The 24,676-nt window shown below is 41.0% G+C and overlaps 1 protein-coding gene across 1 annotated transcript; it reads left to right on the top strand.

Annotated features, from left to right (window-relative positions):
• The first annotated feature begins 604 nt into the window (after positions 1-604).
• Positions 605-24,633, top strand: LOC138209993 (cortexin-3-like). The gene is made up of 3 exons (XM_069168869.1): positions 605-1,309; positions 17,028-17,955; positions 18,961-24,633. Exon 2 carries the CDS (start codon positions 17,113-17,115, stop codon positions 17,374-17,376), a length of 264 nt encoding a protein of 87 aa, XP_069024970.1. The 5' UTR covers positions 605-1,309; positions 17,028-17,112; the 3' UTR covers positions 17,377-17,955; positions 18,961-24,633.
• The last annotated feature ends 43 nt before the right edge of the window (positions 24,634-24,676 follow it).

Here is a 24,676-nt window from a genome sequence, read left to right as displayed (position 1 = left end):
ATGGTAACCTCAGTAGTTGTCAGATGTTCCATCAGGTGTATTTTTTTTTTAATCTTTTGTTGATCCTGTCACAACTTTTTTTGAGACATTTTACTGCCATCAAATTCAAAATGAGCAGATATTTTTCATAAAACAATAAAATGTCTCCATTTCAACAGTTTTTAATTAAATGAGTTTGTGAATTATAAATCATCACATTTTGTTTATAATAGACTTTTTAAACAGCGTAAAAAAAAACAGACAAAACATGTCAGTCTGGATTGATTGAAATTAATTGATTGTCTTTGAGTCTGTCTCCTGTTGTCTAACACACTCACTCACTCACACACACACACACACACACACACACACACACACACACACACACACACACACACACACACACACACACACACACACACACACACACTCTGGTCTCCTCTTCAGTGAACTTCCCCGTAAACAAACCCTGGCTCTCCCCTCCGTCCCCCCACGTCTCCATCATCACCCCCGTCTCCCCAATGAGCTCGGGTCCATCGCTATAGCAACTGGTTGCCACGGACGACGAGACACAGCCAGCGCCAGCCAGCGCTCCTCCTCGCATTCCTTGTTGTCGGAGGCAGGCAGAAGGCGCGGCGCGAGGCACAGAGCGGCAGCAGAGGGAGGAAGTCGCGTTTCATCTCGCCAAAATAAAACCAAGAACATGTAAAAGAAAGAAAAAGACAAAAAGAGACGTCCAATCAGACGGCTCGTTGCTGCTTCAGCCTCCGGAGGCAGCGAGAGGATGGAGACAACTTGTTCATCCAGGAAAGTGGTGCTGCTTCAGAGCCGGGCCGCGCCGGAGAGCAGGCGGTGACCCCGACGCCAGAACCGAGACCACCGGGACCAACTGGACCAGCTGGACCACCGAGACCAGCTGGACCACTGAGACCGGCTGGACGACAGAGACGACCGAGACCACCGAGACCACCAGGACCAGGTGGACCACCGAGACCACCGAGACCACCAGGACCAGCTGGACCACCGAGACCAGCTGGACCACTGAGACCGGCTGGACGACAGAGACGACCGAGACCACCGAGACCACCAGGACCAGGTGGACCACCGAGACCACCGAGACCACCAGGACCAGCTGGACCACCGAGACCAGCTGGACCACTGAGACCGGCTGGACGACAGAGACGACCGAGACCACCGAGACCACCAGGACCAGGTGGACCACCGAGACCAGCTGGACCACCGAGACCGGCTGGACGACAGAGACGACCGAGACCACCAGGACCAGGTGGACCACTGAGACCACCAGGACCGGCACCGACGCTGCTGCTGGGTGAGTCCCAACTTACCTCTCGATGTGTGGTTTTACCCGAGTCATGTCTGTCAGGCGTGAGGTGGGTCGAGGGAGGAATGGGGGTGAGCCGTGTCGTGGACCTCCTTGGCGTGTGCGACAGGCGTGTGCTGCCGCGTTCGGCCTGTTGTTGTTTTTTCACTCTCTGAACAAACTGTCTGCCGGGTTTGTCAGTTATTTTGGAGGTTTCGGTGTCGGTTTCACCTGCAGCACCTGAACGCAGCATGTTGGATTATAAACATGTTGATGTTTTAAAATTGATATCGTTAAAATCAGAACCGTCATGTATGCAGGAGGGTCAGGACCCCCTGGAGGACCCAGAATACAGATATAATCAATGAAAAATCTCCATTCTGATTTAGTTCTGATGTATTCAGACGGTTTCTGTCTCCAGGAGACTTTAATACTACTACTACTACTAATAATAATAATAATAATAATAATAATAATAATAATAATAATAACAGCTGAGATGTTTCATCATGTAAAATGTATGAAATGTGCTGAAAACAACACGCAGGCTGAAAGCAGTCAGGAGAGCTGCACCCCGTCAGCAGCTACAGGTTGGCTCTGCTGCTCGCCTTCAGCCGGCTTTTTTATTTATTTAAATTTTTTTAAGCCAAATGTGTTCACATGTTGTCAGATATGTGTCATTTAAATGTGGCAGGATTAATTATCAGCAGCTCCCATCTGCAGCGCATCACGGACACTCAGGCAAACATCACCGCATCTCTACGAGACTGAAGGAAACCTAAAAACAGACGGATTCTCAGGCAGCTTCTGAATGGCCTTTTTTATTTTGTATTTCTGTTTGTGTTTTCTCCTGAAAAATTACAGTTAATTCGCTAAAGTACAGAAATCTCTGGTTTTATGGCAAAAAATATGTTTTCTAATTTAAGACTTTACGTTAAAACATGAATTCGTACATTAGTCATTTGTTTGTGTTTTTTATTTCCTCCTTTTCAAATGTCGCGTTTTTTTACTTTTTTATCTCGTTTTCATCGTAAAAATAAAACACTCATCAATTCATTTTTTTGCTTGAAGATGCAACTTAAATGTGAGTCACGCCTCGAATCCCCTGGTGTGTTTTCATCCAGTTATTTTAACCCTTTAAAGTAATGATTAGTGATTAGATATCATCTGAAAGCACAAAGTCTCATGATTCAAACGCTGGAAACCATCTAAACATACCAACATCAAAGTAAGAAACGTTCCTTACTTTTTAATTACAGTGTTTACATGGCAAAACGGTGCTTTCTTCTCTTTTCTGTCGTTAAATACTCGTTAATTCATGATGTGCTGCTCAATGTTTCCGCTAACAAACAAAAGGCTGCCGAGGTTTTGTTCTTTTTTAATATAAAAGGCAGATGAATGTTAAATCTTATACACAGACTGTTTCTAAAAGAGTTCGTAGCTTCAGGTCTGTAAAATGGTTCTGATCCAGAAGTGTCTTCAGCTGCAATACCAGCGAGTGCCACTAGAGGTCGGCTCCAAAAAGCCTCCGGCTCCATAGACTCCCATTCAACTTCTCTCATCAAATCCAAAGTGAATAAAATGTGTCCATCAGTTATCTCGGTGTTGTTAGCTAAAGTCACTCCTTCTTATTAGTTTTCTGGAGGTCCATCTGAAAATAATCCCTCATTCATTAGAAAAGAAGATTCAAGAAGACCTGTTTTTGTTTTTGGGGGCGTGTCTGTTTGATTGACAGGCCTGTGGTGCAGTCAGGTTACAGCTATCGGTGGGCGGGACGTAGTATCGTCAGGTTTCCAATCAGATCGGTCAGATCCACCGCTGGCTCCTCCCCCAGCTCGTCCAAATATGGTCACTTCCTGCTCCAAACCGCTCCGAACTAGCAAAGATGGTGACGGACAGAATCTGAACTGGAGGATTCATAACGTTCACAAACCAACGATGACATCACTAATGGTTAATGACATCACTGCTGGTTGATGACATCACTGATGGTTGATGATTGGTCAGATTTTTTAAAAGCAGAACCGGTGAATAAAAATGACAAACAACTAAAATACGTCCAGTTAGCGTCTGTTGATGAATCTGCTGCGTCGACACTGCAGGTAGTTTTTCCGGGACGGATTTCCGTGCCACCAAATGCACAAATATTTTAAAACATATGTAATTTTACTTTAATTTTTTTTTTAAATTAGACTTTTGTATAAATAGTAAAACTAAAAGAGGACCCAGCATCAATCCCTGAGGAACTCTAAATTACGTTTTTAGTAAAGACACAAAAATAGATCTTTTTTTTTTTCGTTACATCATCTTTCAGCTGCAGAAAAGGAAGGCGGAGTCTCGACTTGATTAAGTGAAGACACGTAACGAGATGAGTTAAATGACAGAAGGGAGGCAGGATGTTTTCCCTGTGCATCATTTTTGCTTTAAATTCCCAATGAATCAGCGTATTCACATCTTTCCCTGTGTTTGCTGAAACAGAACAGATTATGTGCTCGCAGGTTTCGCCAGCTTCACTCTGAATCCTGAAGACGTGTAACTGAACGTGAAAATGGTTGTTCACGCCGTCGGGAGGTGAAAGCGTTAAAACCCGCTCGAAGTAAACAGGAGGACAGCCGCTCCGACGCTAAATCTGTCGACGCATTTCATCCAAAAACAGTCCTGCACGCGCTCAGTAGCAACCTGAGAATCAGTGAAGCGCTGTCAGAGTATTTATATCCACACCGACCTGCTTTAACTTCATTTATATTTAGATTTGATCGGTGTTTCATCTCCATATTTAATTACAGATGCACAGAGGGAAAGACGGACAGGTGGGAGACAAGAGTCAGAAGTACAGAGACAAACGGCAACAGACAGACAGACAGACAGAAATATCAAAAAAAATAACGGGAGACAAAGACATGGTTTAAGATAGATGATGAGGTAGATAAGGAGGTTTGAGGTAGATGATGAGGTGGATGATGAGGTTTGAGGTAGATGATGAGGTAGATGGGGAGGTTTGAGGTAGATGATGAGGTAGATGGGGAGGTTTGAGGTAGATGATGGGGTAGATGATGAGGTTTGAGGTAGATGATGAGGTTTGAGGTAGATGATGAGGTAGATGATGAGGTTTGAAGTACTGTAGATGATGAGGTAGATGGGGAGGTTTGAGGTAGATGATGAGGTAGATGATGAGGTTTGAGGTAGATGATGAGGTAGATGATGAGGTTTGAGGTAGATGATGAGGTAGATGGGGAGGTTTGAGGTAGATGATGAGGTAGATGGGGAGGTTTGAGGTAGATGATGAGGTAGATGATGAGGTTTGAGGTAGATGATGAGGTAGATGGGGAGGTTTGAGGTAGATGATGAGGTAGATGATGAGGTTTGAAGTACTGTAGATGATGAGGTAGATGGGGAGGTTTGAGGTAGATGATGAGGTAGATGATGAGGTTTGAGGTAGATGATGAGGTAGATGATGAGGTTTGAGGTAGATGATGAGGTAGATGGGGAGGTTTGAGGTAGATGATGAGGTAGATGGGGAGGTTTGAGGTAGATGATGAGGTAGATGATGAGGTTTGAGGTAGATGATGAGGTAGATGGGGAGGTTTGAGGTAGATGATGAGGTAGATGGGGAGGTTTGAGGTAGATGATGAGGTAGATGGGGAGGTTTGAGGTAGATGATGAGGTAGATGATGAGGTTTGAGGTAGATGATGAGGTAGATGGGGAGGTTTGAGGTAGATGATGAGGTAGATGATGAGGTTTGAGGTAGATGATGAGGTAGATGGGGAGGTTTGAGGTAGATGATGAGGTAGATGGGGAGGTTTGAGGTAGATGATGAGGTAGATGATGAGGTTTGAAGTACTGTAGATGATGAGGTAGATGGGGAGGTTTGAGGTAAATGAGGAGGTAAATGATGAGGTTTGAAATAGATAAGGAGGTAGATGATGAGGTTTGAGGTAGATGATAAAGTAGATGATGAGGTATGTGACGGTGTGGGTGGAGATGAAGCAGCAGACTTTACAACAGATTGAATCAGTTCAGGAGCTGAAAGAACATTTTAATCCCATAAAATCAGAACCAACCTGAAATGGAACAAAAGAGGAAGATGAAGAGGAGGACGAGGAGAAATCGACACTTTCGGTATCAGACGGACAGATTTCATCGGCAGGGAGATGAGACGCAGAAATTACGCTGAAATCAAACACATCAAACAGCCGAGTGTCGCTGTCACTCCACAAATATCTTCAGGAGACAACAAACGCCACGAAACAGGACGATGACGTCTTCAAAGAAGAACGGCGCTACGGAGACGGTGTGGAACACGTCGGGATGTTTTCAGACCAGCAGAGAAAATTAAAGACAAAAAGTTACAAGTTTGTCTTTGATTTTGAAAAGTAAAAACATTTCAGAGCATCTGATTGGCCGTTACAGTTACTCACTCCTCCATCAGCTGATCTCTTTATTAAAATAATACATCGATCTTTTGGTTCCTCAGTTACCCAGAATCCAACAGTGCATACCTCTGAATTATTACCAATCAATTCAAATGTTTCAAATTAAAAGCAGACAATCACGTTGGCTCATCCAGTTATCATTTTTATTTATTACAAACGTCTTTTATATAAACTTTAATTTTTAAAGTAAGTGAAGCTGTGAAGGTGAAAAATGAAATAAAAGAAAACATTTCCCTTTGAGCAGAAGAATAAAATGACGTTAAAATAAAAATAAAAGTTCCTCCGAATTATTAGAAATTATTTATTATTGTCAGAGGTTTTGAATTTATTTAGTTAATCCCAGTTTTATTGATAAAGTTTGATTCTTAAACCAGTTCATGAAATATTAATACAAAATAAGTCTCTTTAATGCGACCTATAAATGATTGATGCAGCCTGCAGCTCTCTGAGTTTGTCTTGGACCTCGGCGGTAAACGTAGAAACAGGAAGCAGAAGTGTTCGGCCTCGGCTCCTCCTCCCCCTGGCGCTCCACCCGCTGAGACAACTGATCGACGAGCTGTCCCCATCGCCGTGGCAACGATCATTTCCCCCTCGTTAGAGCGGCCCGTGTGGCGGCGAGGTCGATGCGTTCGCTGTCATCATCGAACAACAGATTTAAAACACAAATACCGTCCGACTATTATTCGAAGACACCCCGCTGTGAATGGCTGGTGGGTGGAGCCAGGCCGCGTCTCCACGACGACAGAGGGAGTGGACTGATTACTAATGGCTAAAAACGTTTTTTTTTTTTTATTTTTTTTTATTTTTTTTTTTTTGTCCGTTTGTAAAGTGAAATCAGACCACAGCTCGGTGTGTGTTTTTTTTCTAAACCCGCATTCAGGCAGCTGCACAAATTTTGGTAATAAAAGTTGTTTTTTGTAAAGGGGGCGGAGCCAGAGCAGGGACTCCCATTAAACCAGGAAGTAAACAAACGACAGTGTCTGGAACCAAAGAAACAGTCTGTCTGTTAGCAGTGTTGTTGTCCCCAACACAGTCCCCACAATGTTAGTAATGCAAGAACACACACACACACACACACACACACACACACGTCTGACAGTAACAAGACGGTAATGGCAGTCAATAGCAATCGTTACGTAATCTGGACACTGATGATGATGGAACATCATTTCATTATACAGACACACACAAACATACAGCTCCTCCCTCTGCAGGGAGGTGGATGAACGACGCTGAGCTACAATCTGTTTGACAGATGAATCTGTGTGTGTGTGTGTGTGTGTGTGTGTGTGTGTGTGTGTGTCTTTGTGTCTTTGTGTCTTTGTGAGGACCACAGTGGGTTGTAGACCTCGAGTCCAGACAGGTTTATGTCAGCGTTTAGGGGGTCTGAGGATGTATTATTGTCAACCGGCGTCCTAACAAAGCCAAAAAGACAAATGTGTGTGTGTGTGTGTGTGTGTGTGTGTGTGTGTGTGTGTGTGTGTGTGTGTGTGTGTGTGTGTTGGCGCCCAGTGACTCATGCCAGACTGACAGCAGCGCTGATCAATTACAGCTAGAGATCAGAGGAGAAGACCACAGATCAATAAATATTACTGTGTGTGTGTGTGTGTGTGTGTGTGTGTGTGTGTGTGTGTGTGTGTGTGTGTGTGTTACCTCTGCTTTGATTTTCTTCATTGAAATACAAACCCAAAAGTTCCTGTTTTGCATTAAGGCGACACATAAAGATGAATAAAGATCAATTTTCTGATTAAAAATCAGAGGAGCTGATTCACACCAAACTCCATTCAAATATCTGCTAATTTAACAGCGACTTTTATGTACGTGAATGATGATGATTTGACATTAGTGTCTTTTCTGATTACAAATCATATTTAAGCTTAGACCAAACTCCATTCAAATATCAGTCAATTTTCAGGCGCTCAGAATAGATTACATACAGAACACCAGATTATCGTTGTAATTAGTTTGAAGTCAAGACTGAATTAATTTGGCAGAATGAAGCCGCACTTGTGTTTTCTTACAGGAGCTCCAGACTCTGCAGTAATACTGAGCCAACACACACACACACACACACACACACACACACACACACACACACACACACACACACACACACACACGCACGCGCACGCACGCACGCACGCACGCACACATTTTTATCGTTTGTCAGAAGCAGCCGGCAACAAATCCGACTTTTCCCGACGGACAGAGACGAAGTTCACCAATCGGAGTGTGTAGTATATGTCACTGCGTGTGATATGCTAATTAACCTGTGACATCATCAGGTGTTGACAAAGGTGAGGTTAGATTAGATTAGATTAGATTAGATTAGATTAGATTAGATTAGATTAGATTAGATTAGATTAGATTAGATAAAATTAGGTTAGGTTAGATTAGTTTAGGGTAGTTTAGGTTAGTTTAGATTAGATTAGATTAGATTAGATTAGATTAGATTAGATTAGATTAGATTAGATTAGATTAGATTAGTTTGGTTTAGATTAGTTTAGTTTAGATTAGATTAGTTTGGTTTGGTTGAGATTATATTGGTTTAGATTAGATTAGATTAGATTAGATTAGATTAGATTAGATTAGATTAGATTAGATTAGATTAGATTAGATTAGATTGGTTTGGTTTAGATTAGATTAGGTTAGATTAGATTAGTTTAGATTAGTTTGGTTTAGATTAGTTTAGTTTAGATTAGGTTAGGTTAGTTTAGGTGAGGTGGGGTTAGGTTAGTTTGGTTTATGTTAGATTAGTTTATGTTAGATTAGGTTAGTTTAGTTTAGGTTAGTTTAGGTGAGGTGGGGTTAGTTTAGGTTAGGTTACCTTAGTTGAGGTGAGGTGGGGTTGGGTTGGTTAAATAGGGTTAGGATGGGTTAGATTAGGTTAGTTTAGTCTAAACATTTAGTTTTTCTTCCTTCTGGTTCATCTTAGTGATCTTTAACAAACTGCAGATGGACAGAAATGTTCTCACAGATATAATATAATATATAATGCTATAATATAATACTGGTCCTTTTTGTGTATACTTTACTTCTGTTTATTTAATCAGGTTGTTTCTTATCTACTTTCAGGACTTTTGTGAAACCTGAAGATGTTTTTGGTCGTGTTGAAGCAGAAATATCGAAAATTCTGATAAAACTTTGAAGCACTGCTGAATGTGGAGGTTCAGTGATGCAGCAGCTCCTACACAAGCTGCTGCTGCAGTGTGTGTGTGTGTGTGTGTGTGTGTGTGTGTGTGTGTGTGTGTGTGTGTGTGTGTGTGTGTGTGTCTCTGATGTAAAGGAGGTTTTCTTGTTTTAGCCTCCAGCAGGTTGTTGTCATTCAGAGCTGGAGAAGGATGTAAATACATACTTTTACAGTGGGTACGGAAAGTATTCAGACCCCTTTACATTTTTCACTCTTTGTTTCATTGCAGCCATTTGCTAAAATCAAAAAAGTTCATTTTATTTCTCATTAATGTACACTCAGCACCCCATGTTGACAGAAAAAAACAGAAATGTAGAAATTTGTGCAAATTTATTCAAAAAGAAAAACTGAAATATCACATGGTCATAAGTATTCAGACCCTTTGCTCAGTATTGAGTAGAAGCACCCTTTTGAGCTCGTACAGCCATGAGTCTTCTTGGGAATGATGCAACAAGCTTTTCACACCTGGATTTGGGGATCCTCTGCCATTCTTCCTTGCAGATCCTCTCCAGTTCCGTCAGGTTGGATGGTGAACGTTGGTGGACAGCCATTTTCAGGTCTCTCCAGAGATGCTCAATTGGGTTTAGGTCAGGGCTCTGGCTGGGCCAGTCAAGAATGGTCACAGAGTTGTTCCGAAGCCACTCCTTTGTTATTTTAGCTGTGTGCTTCGGGTCATTGTCTTGTTGGAAGGTGAACCTTCGGCCCAGTCTGAGGTCCAGAGCACTCTGGAAGAGGTTTTCTTCCAGGATATCTCTGTACTTGGCCGCATTCATCTTTCCTTCAATTGCAACCGGTCATCCTGTCCCTGCAGCTGAAAAACACCCCCATAGCATGATGCTGCCACCACCATGTTTCACTGTTGGGATTGTATTGGGCAGGTGATGAGCAGTGCCTGGTTTTCTCCACACATACCGCTGAGAATTAACGCCAAAAAGTTCAATCTTGGTCTCATCAGACCAGAGAATCTTATTTCTCATAGTCTGGGAGTCCTTCATGTGTTTTTTGGCCAACTCTATGCGGGCTTTCATATGTCTTGCACTGAGGAGAGGCTTCCGTCGGGCCACTCTGCCATAAAGCCCCGACTGGTGGAGGGCTGCAGTGATAGTTGACTTTGTGGAACTTTCTCCCATCTCCCTACTGCATCTCTGGAGCTCAGCCACAGTGATCTTTGGGTTCTTCTTTACCTCTCTCACCAAGGCTCTTCTCCCACGATTGCTCAGTTTGGCTGGACGGCCAGGTCTAGGAAGAGCTCTGGTCGTCCCAAACTTCTTCCATTTAAGGATTATGGAGGCCACTGTGCTCTTAGGAACCTTGAGTGCTACAGAAATGATTTTGTAACCTCGGCCAGATCTGTGCCTTGCCACAATTCTGTCTCTGAGCTCCTTGGACAGTTCCTTCGACCTCATGATTCTCATTTGCTCTGACATGCACTGTGAGCTGTAAGGTCTTATATAGACAGGTGTGTGCCTTTCCTAATCAAGGCCAATCAGTTTAATTAAACACAGCTGGACTCCAATGAAGGAGTAGAACCATCTCAAGGAGGATCAGAAGAAATGGACAGCATGTGAGTTAAATATGAGTGTCACAGCAAAGGGTCTGAATACTTATGACCATGTGATATTTCAGTTTTTCTTTTTTAATAAATTTGCACAAATTTCTACATTTCTGTTTTTTTCTGTCAAGATGGGGTGCTGAGTGTACATTAATGAGAAATAAAATGAACTTTTTTGATTTTAGCAAATGGCTGCAATGAAACAAAGAGTGAAAAATGTAAAGGGGTCTGAATACTTTCCGTACCCACTGTAATTCCAGATGTGCTGAGAGGCAGAAGAGGCACACTCACACACACTCTCACACACATTCACACTCACACACACACTCACACTCACACACACTCTCACACACACTCACACTCACACTCACACACTCTCACACACACTCACACTCACACTCACACACACTCTCACACACTCTCACACACACTCACACACACTCTCACACACACTCACACTCTCACACACACTCACACTCACACACACTCTCACACACACTCACACTCACACTCACACACACTCTCACACACACTCACACTCACACTCACACACTCTCACACACACTCACACTCACACTCACACACACTCTCACACACTCTCACACACACTCTCACACACACTCTCACACACACTCTCACTCTCACACACACACACACATCAGCAGTACGTGAACTCAATATTTACACAGAATCCTGTTAAGAAGCTGAAAACCTCAGAAACTGTTCAAGATTAAATGTTTTATTTGTGTTTCTCTTTCTGAATTTCGTGTTGTTGTTGTTGTTGTTGTTGTCTCTTTGTGGTTTTCTCACTGTAGCAGAACAGCAGGTGTCCGTTGCGTTTTTTTGTTTTAATTCAAGAAGTTGTGAAAACTGACACTTTGGTACCGAATCGATGTTGGACTCCTGAGATGATGTCGGTTCTTGTGGTTCTATGGGTCAACAACAACAACAACAAAACAACAAAACAACAGCAGAGTCGTGTTCTGAGATATTTTAGTGTTTGAGTCGATGATCAGTGAAAGAAAACCGAATCCAAACACAACGTTCACACACAAGGTCAAAGCTTTCCGTTAGATGGACGTAGCAGCTATCATTAGTCTGTTTATGCTAATGCTGCGGCTAACAGGGGCTTGTTTGACTAACATTAGCTTGTGGGAGCTAACATTAATTTGTTTTGTTGAGGCTATCATAGAAGCTAACATGTACTTGTCTCGGCTAATTAATTGTTTGGCTTATAGTAGCTCGTTAGCTTGTTTGCACTAACACTAGTTTGTTAAAGGTATTATAGGAGCTGACATTTAGCTGTTTGGGCTAATGGAGGCTAGAGTTAGCTTGTTTAGGCTAACTTAGTGGTAGCTCATAATGTGAACTGGCTGCAGCTCGTGTTAGCTTCTGTTCAGCCAGTCAGAATTTGACCTTCATGCTGAATTACATTGATTTCAGTGATTTATTTCTTTGCATTGAATTGCCACATTTTAATGAAGAAATCAGATTTTTGCCTTTTTTTTTATTGATTTATTTTGTTCCGCGTCGTTCAGCTGTTCGTGGAATAATGTGCAAAAATCATTGCTGCATTTGTTTTCAATTCCACTGAAAAATATAATGTCACATTTAGTGTGTGTGTGTGTGTGTGTGTGTGTGTGTGTGTGTGTGTATGTGTGTGTGTGATGAGCAGTGAACTGATTGCATGAATAAAACACCATCATCTCTCTGCTGTCAAATCCAAACTGGCTCAGTGGAACTACATCATCTCCTAATTGAATTCTCTCTTGCATGAAAGAAGCAAGACGCACACACACACACACACACACACACACACACACACACACACACACACACACACACACACACACACACACACACACACACAACACCTCCCCACAGTGTGAAAACAGCCGAGCAGTAAATTGACTGCATGAATAATCCAGAGTTTTATTTATTGTTCTTCATTGTGCTGAATTTACGTCTCCGTTTCCAGAAATGAAAAATTAAACGGCTGCAAAGTGAGACATCAACAATATTCAAAAAGAGTGACGGCAGGTTTGTTTCTAAGAATAACGTTGACATTAACTAAAAATACTGCAGTCAGAGAAACAAAAACAGATTCTGTGATTGCTTGAATCGTCCACCGATTGTTGCTTTTATTTTGAAGGAAATTTGCACTTCTGGTGACCTTTGTTGTGACGATTAGTTCGACTTCCTGGTGTTGTTTGTGGTCGTTTAGTTTGATGACGAAGCTCAACATTTAGAGATGTAAACATAGAACCTGAATCTGGATCACGTTAGTACACGTCTCTGTTGGCTCGACGTGGTGCCGACTCAGCTTTTCTCTAAAATTCTGGACAAATCCGTGTTCATTTTCAGAGGAACTCTGGGTTCATCTTCAGAGGAACTCTGGGTTCATTTTCAGAGGAACTCTGGGTTCATCTTCAGAGGAACTCTGGGTTAATTTTCAGAGGAACTCTGAGTTCATCTTCAGAGGAACTCTGGGTTCATTTTCAGAGGAACTCTGGGTTCATTTTCAGAGGAACTCTGGGTTCATCTTCAGAGGAACTCTGGGTTCATTTTCAGAGGAACTCTGGGTTCATCTTCAAAGGAACTCTGGGTTCATTTTCAGAGGAACTCTGGGTTCATCTTCAAAGGAACTCTGGGTTAATTTTCAGAGGAACTCTGGGTTCATCTTCAGAGGAACTCTGGGTTCATCTTCAGAGGAACTCTGGGTTCATTTTCAGAGGAACTCTGAGTTCATTTTCGGAAGAATTCTGTCCGTCCCTTTGGGGGACATTTCTCAACACTACAATATCCAGAAGCCTCAGCCACCGTTGCCATGGAGAAGAGTCCCGTCAGAAGGCGTGACGGTCGGCGTTCATTGTGGAACGCTAAGCTCAGTGATTGGCGGTTTCTTGCTGAAATGCACCCTGGGAGCTGAAGTTAAACCTTCCCACAAAAGTTTATGACAACAAACTTGTAGTTTTTACTTTTTAATTAAAGAAGCAGATGTTTTGTAAAAACAGTTGATGATTTTATTGATGAATCAACAGAAATATGAGTCAGATATTGTTTTATTAACATGTTAACATGGCATTTAACTTACTCTAAATTAATAAATGTTGTCAGTCTGAGATTATTAACTTCACAGATAACAGCAGGGATTTTCCAGCAGATGTGAACGCGCTCTTCATTAAACTGCAGCTGCTGTCGACGTTGGTGATTAAATATTCATGTCGTCCGCGGGGCCGTGTTTTGTTCGCCGTGTTTTCACTACAACATCATTAATGTTCCCAGAAATGGATCCGTGTTCAGGAAACGTGTCGGCGTGTTTCTGCTGCAGCCGGCGGTCGTTGAGCGAGACGCTCTCAAGCAGCAGCAGGTCGAATGTTTGTGTCAGATTCAAACTCGTTGACTTTGGACTTGGTTTAGGATCGATTTTAGACTTGGTTTAGGACTGATTTTAGACTTGGTTTAGGACTGATTTGGGACATGATTTAGGACTGATTTTGGACTTGGTTTAGGACCGATTTGGGACATGATTTAGGACTGATTTTAGACTTGGTTTAGGACCGATTTGGGACATGATTTAGGACTGATTTTAGACTTGGTTTAGGACTGATTTGGGACATGATTTAGGACTGATTTTGGACTTGGTTTAGGACCGATTTTAGACTTGGTTTAGGACTGATTTTGGACTTGATTTAGGACTGATTTTGGACTTGGTTTAGAACCAATTTTGGACTTGGTTTAGGATCATTTTAGAGTTGGTTTAGGACTGATTTTAGACTTGGTTTAGGACCAATTTTGGACTTGGTTTAGGACCAATTTTGGCCTTGGTTTAGGACCGATTTTAGACTTGGTTTAGGACTGAATTTAACCTGGTTTCAAATGTGTTTTTTGGACTGGTTTTAAACCCAGTTTTAGACTAGTTTTAACCTGGTTTCAGATCAGGTTTTAAACTGGTTTTGGACTTGGTTTAAACTGGGGTCGGACTTGGTAAATGGTGTGAATTGGTGACACTAATCTTGGATGGATTGAAACTAACAGCTGACTGTTGAAGGAGGGAAACAACCTCGAGGAGTAGATTGTCGTTTAATGTCATTGTTATAAACAATATTTGTTCATAAAGTATAAATTAAGTTTTGTAAGATACAAACAGGAAACTGGTTTCATTTGTATTTACGATTCTAACGTATCACAACACATAAACATGCAGGTTGATTTCTTTTAACAACAAACGCAGGCATCGCCTGAGAAGGTTCAGAAATACAGACCACAAACAAACAAACAAACAAACAAACAAAAGAGCAGAGTAAATGTCGGCTCTCAGCTCTGCAAAGCTTCTCCCACACAGATTGACGTCCTCCTCTTCGCCCACTCTTCCTCCTCCGCTCTCACCAACACGTTCTACAGCAGGAGGCTTCACTCTGTCTCGTTTCCAGGAGCTCCGACAATCTTACGCAACAAATCAGAAACAGCAGTTCAGGCAGGAGCACGGATCAGAATTACATTTATTAAATGTGGAATAAAGGAGTCAGTAACCGCATGTGTCGACGTGTTCTTCTGTTAAATGAGGATAAATTCTGAACTTAACATCTTACCAAGTCCAAAGTCAGTCCTAAAACGGGTCTAAAATCAGTCCTAAAACAGGTCTGAAATCAGTCCGAAGCCAAGTCTAAAATCAGTCCTAAAACAGGTCTGAAATCAGTCCTAAACCAAGTCTAAAATCAGTCCTAAACCAAGTCTAAAACCAGACCTAAACCAAGTCTAAAATCAGACCTAAACCAAGTCTAAAACCAGACCTAAACCAAGTCTAAAACCAGACCTAAACCAAGTCTAAAACCAGACCTAAACCAAGTCCAAAATCAGTCCTAAACCAAGTCTAAAATCAGTCCTAAACCAAGTCTAAAATCAGTCCTAAACCGAGTCTAAAATCAGTCTTAAACTTTAAAGCTGAAGCCAGAGACCACTCTGTTTTTTTCCCCAAACAGCTGCAGTGTTTTAACTCTCAGTATTTACAGCCTCTCAAGCTGCTGCAGAATGAAAAGACAAATCTGGATTTATACAATATGGCACTTTTAAAAAGTTTCAGACCGACGTTACGAACTAAAACTGTGACTGAAAGTCTCTTTGAAGGAGGAGGAGCTCTGACCTCCAAAAACTTACAGTTCATAGATTTTATTGGGAGCCTTCAGCCCCTCCGAGGTCGGTTCGGTTAAATCTGATTTGCTCTCCTTCAGGTGGTCGTGAGACACGTTCAGAGTCCGCCGGGACGAATCAGCCACACATGGAAATAAAAAATAAATAATAAACCTGCACACAAACATAATCATAAGGTTTTAAAGGATTAATACCGACGCTCGAGCTGCATTTTTAAAGCTGCAGAAGTTTGGCAGCTGAACAGAATGAGACTGAGAATGAGGAAGAGGAGGAAGACGAGGAAGAGCGTCGGTGAAATATTAAAGAGGGAGGAGAGAGCTTTAACTGGCGACTCAGCAGATCCTCCACGGACGGACTCATTAGGTCTGATCCGACTCGGAGAAAGTAAAGTTCACCAGATCATAGATCAGAGGGAGAGAAAGAAAGAGAACACGAAGGCCTGCTGAAGAACACGGAACACGGAACGGAACATGGAACACAGAACACGGAACACGGAACAGGTTTTAAAGACTGAACACAACTTGACATCAGTAGAATCCAGTAGATTCTGTCTTACAGAGACGACTTCTCGGGTTCATCAGGACAAAAATCCTGAACACGTATTCGCAGCGTGATGTCGTCGCCATGACGACAAAGGATATTAGGATAGGATACTTTAAGCCAGATTTGTCAGAGATGCCGTTCAGACCGTAGTCTGACTGCATCGTTCTTCTTGTATTTTTGCGCCCACAGTGATGAGCGAACCCACAGACTGTTTCTAAAAGAGTTCGTAGCTTCAGGTCTGTAAAATGGTTCTGATCCAGAAGTGTCTTCAGCTGCAATACCAGCGAGTGCCACTAGAGGTCGGCTCCAAAAAGCCTCCGGCTCCATAGACTCCCATTCAACTTCTCTCATCAAATCCAAAGTGAATAAAATGTGTCCATCAGTTATCTCGGTGTTGTTAGCTAAAGTCACTCCTTCTTATTAGTTTTCTGGAGGTCCATCTGAAAATAATCCCTCATTCATTAGAAAAGAAGATTCAAGAAGACCTGGTTTTGGGGGCGTGTCTGTTTGATTGACAGGCCTGTGGTGCAGTCAGGTTACAGCTATCGGTGGGCGGGACGTAGTATCGTCAGGTTTCCAATCAGATCGGTCAGATCCACCTCTGGCTCCTCCCCCAGCTCGTCCAAATATGGTCACTTCCTGCTCCGAACTAGCAAAGATGGTGACGAACAGAATCTGAACTGGAGGATTCATAACGTTCACAAACCAACGATGACATCACTGATGGTTGATGGATGATGACATCACTGATGGTTGATGACATCACTGATGGTTGATGACATCACTGTTGTTCTTTGAATATATAATATTTGTTATTAAAACTGACCCTGCTGTTTGTTTGTTTGTTTTTTCTCCAGGCGTCTTCCACCTCCTCCCTTCTACGAACACGATGTTCTCCGGTGGACTGAGGAAGAGGACGATCGTCTGAACCTTCGTCCCAACATGGCCGACGACCTGTACAGCAGCACCTTCTCCGCCTCCGAGTCTGACTTCTCTTCTTCCTCCTCCTCCTCCTCCTCGGCCGCCGCCTCCTTCATCACGCTGGAGCAGCGGGCGGCCTTCGTCTTTGTCCTCATCCTCTTCATCTTCCTCGGCCTGCTGATCGTGCGCTGCTTCCGCATCCTGTTGGACCCGTACCGCAGCATGCCGTCCTCCACCTGGACCGACTACATGGAGAAGGACACCTTCGACTATCGCATTTCCTGACAGGCAGCCTGAGAGGCAGCAACCCTGACCGAGGACCCGCTGGGCTGAGGCCACGCCCACCCTGACGGCGGAGCGTAGACAGACGAGCCCAGGTTGGAAACGTGGGCTCGGTGTTCTCCTCTCCGCCGGTCTGATCGTGGTCTCAGTCTGCCTGGCAGGCGGCGCTTCTGGGCAGAAAAACCCACCTGTTGGTTCCTGCTCAGGTCGTAGGAATCCCCTCCGAAGGATTCCTGTTGCCGTGACGACGAGCCGCCTGCCGGGCAGCGCGTCGGGGTTGCTGTCTCTCACGGGACAAGCAGTTTTTTATTTTTAATCTTTTTGGGTTTTTTTGTGAACTTTTATGAACTTTTTAAGAACTTTCAGAACTTTAAGAGCTCAGTGGGGAGATGGAGTGAGAGGAGGAGGAGGATGAAGAGGAGGAGGAGGAGGAGGATGAAGCAGCATCTCTCCGTTGTTCTGACACTCGGCCGTTGCCTGGTAACCGCCTCACCAGGCAGCCGACGAATCAGAAACCATGAACAGGACGTCTGTTCTTCTTCTTCTTCTACCTGGATGGATCTTCTGAGGACTCGTCGACAGGTGAGTCCGTCATCCTGAAGGTAAAAACCTCCCGGAAAACAACATGTTTATTTACTTCATCCAAACTGTAAACAACAACAAGTCAGAGATTCTGATGATGTGATACAGCACAAAAAAAAGCTGATTTAATCCCAGTGGAACCAGGACTGATCCAGATCTGATGGTTCTGGTTCCGGTTCTGGTCCTGGTCCTGGTCCTGTACCTGTTCCTGTACCTGATTCTATTTCTGATTCTGGTTCTGATCCTGGTCCTCGTTCTGGTCCTGGTTCTGGTTCTGATCCTGGTCCTGGTCCTGGTATTGTACCTGATTCTGATTCTGGTTCTGGTCCTAGTCCTCATTCTGGTTCTGGTCCTGGTCCTGGTCCTGTACCTGTACCTGTACCTGTACTGGTACCTGATTCTGGTCCTGGTCCTCATTCTGGTTCTGGTCCTGGTTCTGGTGCTGGTCCTTGTTCTGGTCCTGGTCCTTGTTCTGGTTCTGGTCCTGGTCCTGGTCCTGGTTCTTGTTCTGGTCCTGGTCCTGGTCCTGGTCCTCGTTCTGGTTCTGGTTCTGGTCCTGGTTCTGGTGCTGGTCCTTGTTCTGGTCCTGGTCCTGGTTCTTGTTCTGGTCCTGGTCCTCGTTCTGGTTCTGGTCCTGGTCCTGGTTCTTGTTCTGGTCCTAGTCCTGGTTCTGGTCCTGTACCTGTACCTGATTTTGGTCCTGGTCCTGGTCCACGTTCTGGTTCTGGTTCTGGTTCTCCGACCTGCAGAGTTCAAACATTAAAAACACTGAAACATTAAAACCGGTGAAAAGATTCATATTTCAGCTTCAAATGAACAACAAACTGCTCGATAAGATTATTTACTGTTTCCAAAACATTTGAGACGTTGTGTAAAAAGTAGATAAAAAAAAAACAGAATGTATTGATTTGTATATCACATTAATTCATATTTAATCATATATAGACCAAAGACAACATATCAAATGTTGAAACTGAGAGATTTCATTGTTTTATTCCTCCCCAGATGTGATAACAAGCCGGATGGTCCCTCTCCTCTTTAACCTGGAGGGCTCTTCACTTCCTGTGTGGGCGGAGTCTTTTCCCTCCGTTTTCTGGCGTCACCTCTGGATGAAAAAACGACAACACGTATGACCCGTCCGGAGTCACCACGCAGCCCTGCGTAGGGGTCCCGACCCTCACGTTGAGCCCCCTGAAAGTAAAAACACAGACAGAATGCGAAGAGGACGGTTTCAGACGAACCATCTGAAGTCTCCACGGCTCAAAAACGGATTTTATTTTTATCTAAAGTTACAAAGAGTTATTTTTCCCTTCCTTTGTTTTTCGGGAGCTTCTGAAAGACGAATCTTCGTCTCCCAGATTCACAAATTGAATCCCACGAAACACGTCTCCTTCCGGGTTTTTGTCCATCAGGACGTCGTCTCGTTCTCTGAACATCTCTAAGTTTCTTTTTGTCTTTTTCAAACACTTTTTCCCGCCGAGCTTCAGACGCTCTCGTGTTTCTGTTCTTTCTCTCTGAGGTGAAAATCTGCAAAACTTCTGGAGTTTCTGTCTTCAGACTTTTTGGTTTAGTTTTACTGATGTGTTTTATAAATACTCCAAAAGACAAACTTCATCAGGGACAGAAAGAAGTCCTGAACTGCTCGCTGTCGTTTGGAGGCTGAAGTTTACGACTTCTTTTCATCAACATTTCTGCCTTTTTTTGTCAAGTTTTTGATTTATATTTTAAATTAGAATAAAAAAATTAAAAATTAAAAATCAAATTACGTAGTTGAAAATATTATGTATTAATAGACATTTTAAATAAGATCACTTTTCACCTGGTTCATGTTAAGGTTTTAAAATTGTTCCCGCTGCAGCTAAAACGTAATCTTTTTTTGAACTTATGAAATAAATGTTAAAAAAAACAACTGCTGCTTACTTAGAAAAAAAATAGTTTAACAAACTCAATTTAATAAAAAAAAAAAAAGGTTAAATTAAAATGAAAACGTCTAAATTTGGATTTAAAAAAATAAAAATCTAAATTCAGCCGTTATTTTTTAGCCAAAATATGCTGTGACGCTTCTTTAGTTCATATCTGGATTTTTTCTTTTTTTTTTTTTTTCTTTTTTTAATTTTTTATCTTTTATCTGAAGTCAAATTATAAACATGAAATGTAAAAAAAAAAAAAAATCAAATCACTTTTCAGAGTTTTATTTTCCAAAATCTCCTCTTTTTCCTCAAAGTCTTTACTTCTCTAAAAGTAAATGTTGTGACTTTTTAGAAAATTATTTCCACTTTTTTTAAAATATTTTTGCATAACCTTTACAGGATATCTTTTTTTTTTTTATCACAAAATGTCCTCACTATCATAAACATTTAACATTTACTCTGAAACATTTTTTATGTTTCAAAACTGTCCTCATTTTCAAATGCTGGACCAACAAAATTCTTCTTTTACACTTCAGTCAAAATCTTCACTTCACTTCACTTCATCACATCGTTTCAGGAAATCTTACCCACTTTTGTAAAATTCATTAATTTCAACAGGAAATTTCAAAGAACTCATTTTACAAAATGTCCTCATTATCGTAAACATTTACATTCTTTTTAAGTGTCCAAATCTTTCAGAATATACTTTTCTGGAAAAGTTAACTTAAATCTGCAAAAATGTGTTTGAAAACAGAAAAGTTTCCACAATTCATAAGAAATATCCAGATTGTCAGAAGATTTCACTTCTTTTTGTAAAAGTCTTTGTTTTTTTTTTGTTTTTTTTTACAAAACTTTGCAAAACATAATTTCCTTTCAGTTTCCTCAAAGTCTTCGCATCTGCAGAAATGTCTAACTTTCCAAAAGTCTCCTGAGTTCACGAAAAATATCCTGAATTTTCCAAATTTTCCCACTTTTTTGGTAAAAATTCTTTGATTTTTCAAGAAAAAAATTCCTGTAACTTCCTCATTTTACAAAATGTCCTCACTTTCCTCAAAGTCATCAGTCTTGCAAAATATGTCTTACTTTTCAAAAATGTCTCTTGTCTTTACAATTTTTTTGGTCATTATTCAAAAAGTCTTCGCTTCTGAAAACATCCTCGCTGCTCGTTAGACTCACATTTGTCCTCACAAATACATACGAACGCACTCTCACTGTTTATATCTCACACACGACACACGTATGATCTCGGTACCGCCTGCTTTCACATGCACACACTGAGCACACGCTGAGCACACGCTGAGCACACACTGAGCACACGCTTAGTGACGGCTACGATACCGTGACGACGCCGTGGACCTGCCACCTGGTCGTCTGCACACAAAAACTGTCTGTCAAACACTCCCAGCGACTCACTGCCTCTCCTCCCCTCCTCCTCCTCCCCGTCCTCTCCCTCCTCCCTCCTCGTCCCCCCACCCACCTTTGTCCTTGTCTCGTCCCTCTTTCATCCAGTTAATCTCTGTTCGCTTTGACAGGTGAAATACATTCCTGTTTCTAAAAGCTTATAAAGAAATAAAATAGTGATAAAGGAGGAAGAAGAAGGGAAGAAAAAAAACAAAGAACGAGTCTTTTAGTCTCCGAGGACAACGTCTCACTCCGTCTCAGTCCGTCTCAGTCCGTCTTATCTGAAACAGTGAAAACTCTCATTACTCTGCTGTCAGCTGCTGCAGGAGCCAAAATCTGAGGAGGCTTTAATTTAAGTTGCAGTAATGTGCTTTAAGGCTCTGGACAGGTGTGTGTGTGTGTGTGTGTGTGTGTGTGTGTGTGTATATATATATGTATGTGTGTGTGTGTGTGTGTGTGTATGTGTGTATATATGTATATATGTGTGTTTTTAATGATGGAGACTTTTATTTGCACACAAAGTTCTAATTTAAAAATGTGTTTGATTTGGTTTTCTTTGATTCTTTTTGAAATTCAGTTTTCGACAATTGATTAAAGTCAGCGAGTGCTTAAAATGAAAAACAAATTATAACTTAAAATTGAAAACGATAATGAATTATATTTTGATTGTTTTATCAGTGTCTATCGTAAGATCATTAAATGTGTTTCTTGGAATGATAAAAAACTGAATTATTGATAAAAAAAAAAATTCATCAAGGTCAAAAGCTGTATTTCTATTTGACAATTCAAATATTTATTTTTAAATAATTTCTGAAATTCTTTTCAAGGAAAAATAAACAAAAATAAAACTTTTCGTCAATCAAATAACTAAGTTATTAATCAATAATGAAAAATAAAACTGACCTTGTTTTTATTATTTCAAATACATAAGCTTTGTATAATATAACTGCTTATATCAAGAACTGAGTTGTTTTTTTTTACCCAAAAACTTTTTTATAGATTTTTCCAACATTGTTGAAAATCAATTAAAAAAAAAAATCTGTTGATTTTTTTTTATTTTTTTTTTTTTTAATGAAGAAACTGTAATTATAAATGAATTAAATATTTCCAAGCACTCTCATGATCCGGAAATATATGAATAAGGTCAAACATTTTTGTGTAAAGATGTGAAGAATGTTTTTTCATTTCAGTCATAATTTGATAAATTCTGCGTGGAACATTTTTCACATCTCAAAATTAAGATTTTAATTCTTGATATTAATGAGTGACTTTTAATATAAAATCATCTATTTTGAACATGTTTATGTTTTATTATTCATGTATTTATATTTATTATAATAGAAATCAAGTTTGAAGGATTGATATTTTTTCTCTTTATGAATCAGTCAGTGAAACTTTATTCATTTAAAAAAGTCCAAAGTGCTTTACAACACAAACACGTAGAATAATAAATATCAAATAGACTTAAAGTCACCGAGATAAACATAAAATACCAAAAATAAACAAGGTGACCTGTGAAATATAAAATGTAAATAGATAAAAAAATAAAGAAATAAAAAGTAGATTAGAAAAGAAAAAGATATCAGAGACAAACACTTAGAAGAACAAATGAAATACAACTTTAAAGGTGATTGTGAGTAAATGTGAGTAGAAAGAAGTTCACGTCCGTCCGTTTGATTTCCTTCGGAAACAGATTTTTAATTCGGAGAAACATTCATTCGAAGTGTTGGAAAAAAAACGCAAACCTTCTTCAGTTTGTTTCTGACTCATCTTCAGCAGAAGTTCGTGCGTCCCTTTAAAATTCTGCCGTCTGCCTTTCAGCCATCTTCCTCATGGTCTTCCTCCCTCGTCTTCACGTGTCTCCTCGTCCTCCTCGTCCTCCTCGTCCTCCTTGCCTTACACTGATCCTGTTTACGTAGGATTAGGAACTCCAGCAGCTCCGGCGCTGCTGTTTTTTTTACCCTTTAAAGGATTTCTGTTTCTCTGTTTGTTCTTTGTTGTGTTTCGGGGACGTCGGCGGGCCGTCGGACTGCTAACGGTTCACCTGAAGAGGAAGGAAAAATCCACCCGGAGACACGAAACGAAACGACCGCCGGCACAGATCTGGTTTATAAGATCCAGATTTGTATCCGGATGATATTTGTAAATCTGGATTTTGAGGTCGTTTGGGGAGAGTGGAGGGAGGGGGGGGGGGGGTTGATCAGTAAAGATCTGATCTGAAATAAACAAAAGTTGAATTACCTGACGTCTAAACGAAGCTTTTAAAAATCCCAAACGACAAAAAAAAACTAAACAACTGCAAAGAGACAAAAAATAGCTTCAGTCATTTCAGAACTTCGTATGCTAACATCTAATTGAAAATTGTATAAATGCTAATTAAAACAACTTTTTTCCCAACGTGCTTTTCACGCTGGATTTTTCCTTCCCGCAAAACTCGTCTGCCCTGAAACTGTGAAGTCTCTCATTTTAAAAAGCAAATGCTTCAATAACAAACTGTTTTCTATCTTTTCTGTGTTGTGGCTTCGAAAAAGTGTCACGGAAAAAACTAAACTAATCACTCGTGTAAAATGTCCGCTCAACCTGTTCGGGGTTTTCGTACTGAATCGCGTGTCCTTCTCTCTGCGGTGTTTCGTTATCTGGTGACGTTCTTTCAAGTCGCAACTAAATAAAGAACTGAGAACAGTTTATATTAATGTTGTATTTTATCAGAGCAAAGTTTTTAGTTTTGATAAAGACTTCGAGTTGACGCTTCGTGGGCACGTGAGCTGTTTGTTCTTTTCTCTGCACGTAAAAAAACATCCAAAACAGAAAAAACAACCGTCAGTTTAAACAGTCGAGTGAAAAAGAAAATAAAAGTCGTAATTTAAACTCAATTTAGGTCAAAACACTGAAATATTTTTGTTTGAAAATCATGTTTCGCTGCAAGTTCTTTTGAACGCACAAAGAATTTAAGTTATGAAATGAGTTTTTAAAAAAGGCAAAAGTTACAAAACAAACTTGGATTTCAAAATAAAATTGTTACATTTTAGATACTGAGTGAATTATTTTAGTTTCAATAGAACAACGTGTCATTTTTAACTTAATTTACACACAATTATATTTGTAAAAGCAGAACGTATAATTTCACATGCAACACAAACAAATAACAAGAATTGCAAGTTAGATAAAAGTGTGATTTTCAAAGTAAAAGGTTTCAGTGTTAAATTATGGAATTGCCCAAAATAATTGGAACAAAAAATAATGAAAAAAATTCTCCACACAATTAAATGTGATTATTTCGATGCTTTTGAAATGTTTTATCTCCTCTCTGACTGATTTGCTTCTGTAACTGCAACACAGCGAATTTGTATTAAATTTCTGTCTCCCAGCTGTTTTTTATCCGCTCTTTTTTTACAGTGTAGTTGACGTGC

The sequence above is a fragment of the Embiotoca jacksoni genome, unplaced genomic scaffold (assembly GCF_022577435.1).
Source record: "Embiotoca jacksoni isolate LCO1_2020_lvr unplaced genomic scaffold, fEmbJac1.0.p SCAF_41, whole genome shotgun sequence".
NCBI lineage: Eukaryota > Metazoa > Chordata > Actinopteri > Embiotocidae > Embiotoca > Embiotoca jacksoni.
Note: the sequence above shows the minus strand (reverse complement) of the source record. Positions and strands in the feature narration are given on the sequence as shown.